This window comes from Vollenhovia emeryi, unplaced genomic scaffold (genome assembly GCF_000949405.1).
Source record: "Vollenhovia emeryi isolate VEMERY1.0 unplaced genomic scaffold, V.emery_V1.0 DF940422.1, whole genome shotgun sequence".
Classification (NCBI taxonomy): domain Eukaryota; kingdom Metazoa; phylum Arthropoda; class Insecta; order Hymenoptera; family Formicidae; genus Vollenhovia; species Vollenhovia emeryi.
Genome location: NW_011965944.1, coordinates 1 through 5,041, shown reverse-complemented (window position 1 = coordinate 5,041; position 5,041 = coordinate 1). Strand labels below are relative to the sequence as shown.

General features: G+C 37.8%; 1 protein-coding gene across 1 annotated transcript in view; it reads left to right on the top strand.

Moving 5' to 3' along the window:
• Nucleotides 1-2,047, top strand: part of LOC105556030 — a 5,658-nt gene extending 3,611 nt beyond the window's left edge. Inside the window, exons 3-8 of the mRNA XM_012003082.1 lie at nucleotides 195-265; nucleotides 542-728; nucleotides 811-1,223; nucleotides 1,313-1,450; nucleotides 1,570-1,821; nucleotides 1,901-2,047. Coding sequence (XP_011858472.1) covers nucleotides 195-265; nucleotides 542-728; nucleotides 811-1,223; nucleotides 1,313-1,450; nucleotides 1,570-1,821; nucleotides 1,901-2,047 — 1,208 coding nt within the window. The remainder of the gene's footprint in view (nucleotides 1-194; nucleotides 266-541; nucleotides 729-810; nucleotides 1,224-1,312; nucleotides 1,451-1,569; nucleotides 1,822-1,900) is intronic.
• The last annotated feature ends 2,994 nt before the right edge of the window (nucleotides 2,048-5,041 follow it).

Below are 5,041 nucleotides of genomic sequence, written 5' to 3'. Positions count from 1 at the left end.
TTAGAGTTTCTAAACTTATACTTCGACTGTACTGTAGTTATATATATATATATATATATATATAATGTACTGTAGTTATATATATATAAACGCGACTTATATTTATATATATAAAAGTCGCGTTTAGCAGAAAGTTTATTTTGTAATTGTTGGAAGTTTTCTTTGTTAAGATACATAGGTCTATTCATCTATAGAATCTGAAACTATGACCCAAAATCAGCACGAAGAAAGCTTACAACAGTTGCAAAATATAAACGCGGCCAAAGTAATGTTGCGTGTCGACCGTGTCCGCAGTAGCGCGAGCCTTTCTGCCATGCGCATAGTGATCACGTGACTACCATGCTGCCGTGCCGACTGCCGTGTCGTTCTCTTCGGCCTCTAACCTAACCTAACCTAACCTCTCGTGCCTTTCGTACGGTATCATGATTGCCATGCACATGCCACGGATATAAAGTGCTTGTAGTGTTGTTTTGATATTAAACAAGTATTATTAGACGCAAACAGCCGACATTAAAGTTTGTCTATAGGATGATCCTTTCAGACAAGTCAGGAGAACGATTCTGTCTTCAAAAGATTTATTTGCGATCAAGAAACGAGACCAGAAGTAGGCAGGAAATTGGCTTCGTTATTGATCACCCCGGTGCAAAGAGTACCGAGGTATCAGTTGCTCGTTAAACAAGTGTTACAACATACCCCATACGATCACAGAGAGCACAGGCATTTGCAGGGTAATTGTTATGTCATATTCACCCAATAACTTATTCGAATATGCACGTTGTTGACACGACTTTAATCCGATTTTATTTGTAGCGTGTTTGGTTGAAATTGAAAAGTCTGCAAAACACATAAACACTTTAATCGTACAGAACGAAGAAACGCAAAAGTTGCTAAACCTTCAAAAGTGCATCGTTACTTCTATTAATCTCGTCAAGCCTGGTAGGATATTAATCAAACAAGGATCACTGATGCGCGTCTCGAGACGAGGCAATTCAGCTTACAGGAGATACTTTGTTCTTTTAAATGACACTTTGCTATACTGTAAAGGCGAGCCGGAAACGTCACTGAACATATCTTGCGTGTTGCCGTTAAACAAGTGCAGTTTAACTTGCGTTCTGAGCAAGAAACTCTTCCGTATAACGTGTTTGCATGAGACATTTTTATTGTATTCGGAAAAAGATGATAGCAACGAGTGGATACAATCTATACAAAGCGCCATTAGAAAAGTGTGTATTTGTCACATTATTAAAAATGTACATGTCTTGATACCTGGCTTTTCTGTCGAGCACACATACGTGTACTGTCTTGTTTTCAGTATACCGAATGCAGGCAGACCTTGAGAAAGGAAAGTAGCTCGAGAAAACCACTTAGGCATAAGAATATTAATCAATTTTCGTCGGATGATATACCAGCGAAATCTGTTAAAAGAAAAAGATGTGTGAAAGATGAAGAGGTAAAGTATTTCTTGTGCGTATGTTGCTAGCACTACTTTTGAAATATTTATACCAAGTATCGATTTGAATACTGTACGTGTAAGTAAACTGGTGTCGATTTTTCTTCTGCATTACATAGGTATTATTGGACACTTCCAACATAATATATTTCAAAAAGGACAACGAGATGGATGAGGACGTTCAAAGCAGTAATACTTGCTTGCCCCTTTTTACTAGAGCCAAGAGATTTAAACAGGACGAATATTCCAAGGATGGCTACATTGCCCCTGCGGTAAAGAGTACAAAATTGAAATCGTGTAGAAAGAGAAACGAACGCTATACACCTACGCATAGGTGTTTCAAAAAATCAAGTAACTGCAATTACAACGAGGTGAATATAAATGTTTATCGCAAATCTGAAAATGACCCCCCGCGCATTTACGAAACTTAACACTCCGTCTTTTCCCTAGACTCTTTCGACGACGACAGGTACACACGGGACAAGTGTCTGTCCCGTCGCGTCGAACGCCGAAAAGCACACGTCGCCGTTTCAAGGGATGAGCGAATTTTTTACATTCATCGGCACGACGATAAAAGACCTGTTCACGTTCAGATAATTCAGGTGTTACGTACAAAAATTAAAGATACAAATCGCTTATGTCATAATTTATACAATTATAATTGATTGCGTGGACGCGCTACATTTATTCTCCATCCACAGTTAGTTGAACTTTCAGAGTGAACGTAGCACTGAATAAGATCCATGCGAAATAACTGCGTTGTTTTAATTTACATTGTTTTTCTAGTCTGATTTTTGATGATGACAGTATGAAGACGCAATTTCTTGAATCTGTGTGTCTGCGTGGAAATAATTAACGGACGTTTCGACCGCCCTGGCGGAAAATAACAAGCTTTATAAAGCGTCGGTAACCGTTAAATGAAGGTTTTTTTTAAGTTCATACTTAACAAACAATGTCTTCTTTGTAAAATAAATATAAGTAGTTTTATAAATTTAACTAATAAAAATTTTGCCAGGTGTAGTACGACAATTCCACACAAATGCCAGAGATGAAGAGATTTCAGCTTCTATAAAAATATGGCTAGCCCATGCGAAAGAACGTATGGGAACAGAAAAGGAACGAAAGGGAGATACTGTGACAACATGAAACTGTGATACAACCATAAATGCAAATAAACTACAGATTCAGTTTTGCATTTGTACCAAAGATATATCAGTTTATATATTGTTAGGAATTAGTATATTTCTTATGTGACAACAAATACATTGTGGTATCCAGGTACTATACTAATACATAATACTTTTCTCATAATTTTCTGGTTATTTGAGATTATGTGTTTGTATTATACATAATGAACTAGTGGGTGCTGAGACTGTTTTTTAAGATTCAGTTCGTATTGACTGTGCCAGTGGGTGCTGGGACTGTTCTTTTTTGAAGACAGAGCCCGCGCTAGCTATGCTGGTGGGTGCTGGGTCTATCTTCTAGGGAACAGAGTCCGCATTAGCAAATTCAATATGAGCTATCTTCTAAAACATAGTCCGCGTTAGTTTCATTAAGTAAGCTTTTTTTATTGGTTTTTTTGGTCCTTTATTTGTTTTTTAATGTACTTTCGAAATGAGTCATGAATTTTCAATATTCTTTATGTTGCATTAGAAATATACCAAATATATTAATACATATTTATTCTTTAATTTTGCTGCTTGTATGTTATTTTGGATTGATTTTGTATTGTATACAATGTGCAATGCTAAAAAATAAACGTAAAATTAGAATGTTTAGATTCTTAATATGTTATAAGCAGAAATATTTATAAAATGTGTTCTTTTTTAATTTTGTTTATTTTTCTGCGTGATTTTATATCAGATGTTCCGCATATGTACTTTGATTTGTACATGTTTATTGTACGTACAAATACAAGTCTAATAAACATTAATTTATGTATGTATGAATGATGTATATGTATGAATACGTATGAATAAACATTAATTTACAGAATGTTAATAAAGAGTCACAAATTTATATTATTTAACCAAATAAATATATAGAATATAAAAATATACGCGTGCGTATGTGCGTGTAATGTACCTACGATATACGATACATATTACAAATAATATTCTGGTATATCAATAGAATATCCTCAGTATATACCATTGATATATTTTCAGCACATACTACGTATGAGAAAAAGCGGACATTAGTGCATTTTCAGTACGTACTCAGTACATCATAGAACATATTCAAAAGCTATGAGAATATACGTAATATACTGTTGAGATATTCTCAGAACTTTCTCAGTATCTACATGTGCTGTGTGGGTTTAATTACACAAAACGAGATTGGGGCACACCCTCTAGTAAGGCGTTTTTGTAAGGGGGCGGGGACACTTAAACCTCCGCGACCCTGTTATGATTACATCTGGGATCCGGCCCCGGTCGTAAACAAGCTCGCCACGTTATATCCGTATGACACACTTCCATTAGAAGCCGTCTCGAAGAAGTTAATTCTTCTATTAGCTTTAGCCACAGGCCAACGTGCACAAACTCTAGCGTCATTGCGTTTGTCCCAGATTACTCTTTCAGACAAACTGATCGTCCCGGACCGGGTTAAAACTTCAGCACCAGGCCGCTCCCAGCCATTCTTTTCCTTCTCTCCTTTCATTGATAACGAAAAGCTGTGTATCTATAAATTGGTAAATCATAATGTACGCATAACTAAACCCCTACGGGCCTCCGCAGGTGATTCGTTTTTCATTTCACTAGTTAAGCCACACAGGCCTGTAGGTCAACAGACAATAAGTCGTTGGATAAAGCAGAGTCTTACGGACTGTGGTGTCGACACAAATTTATTTACCTCACACAGCACGCGACACGCTTCAACATCGCTGGCAGCACGCAAAGGCGTGCCATTGGATTTGATAAAACGTGCAGCAGGTTGGTCGGGCCAGTCCCGCACCTTCGCTCGGTTTTATAACCGTCCTATAGTGGACGCGGAGGATTTTGGTAATAGCACGTCCGTAGACTAATTGTAAGTGATAAGCTTATGTCCTACCAAGCGTTCAGGTATGTTTATAGAGATAAGTATTGTTCTATTATTACATGATATGTAAATCGCCTGCCTTTAGGGCAATAAATACGCTAACACGTAAAAAAGGGAAGCAATGACAAATCGCCTTCTAAACATCTACATAGTCCATCCGGACGAGATCACGAGGCATAATTGTAAAATCAAACGAGCTCACAGAGTGAGGTTTGATTGGAATTATGCCCGGGAATCTCGTCCGGATGGACCCTTCCCTCCCTGTTTACTTAACCCACCCAGAACCAAGGGATATTTAGGCGATTTGCAACAACTCTCAATAATGAAACAGATCCGTGCAGGGCGCAGGGCGCGAGCGCCAGAAGCGCCATCTTTTGGTTTTTATTGGATCTAAAAACTGTTGATAAATGCGTGATCAGGAGACACTACTACATAGTCCATCCGGACGAGATTCCCGGGCATAATTCCAATCAAACCTCACTCTGTGAGCTCGTTTGATTTTACAATTTAATGATGTCATCGCTTGAGCTGTCATTGGTGTTTTGATTCAAT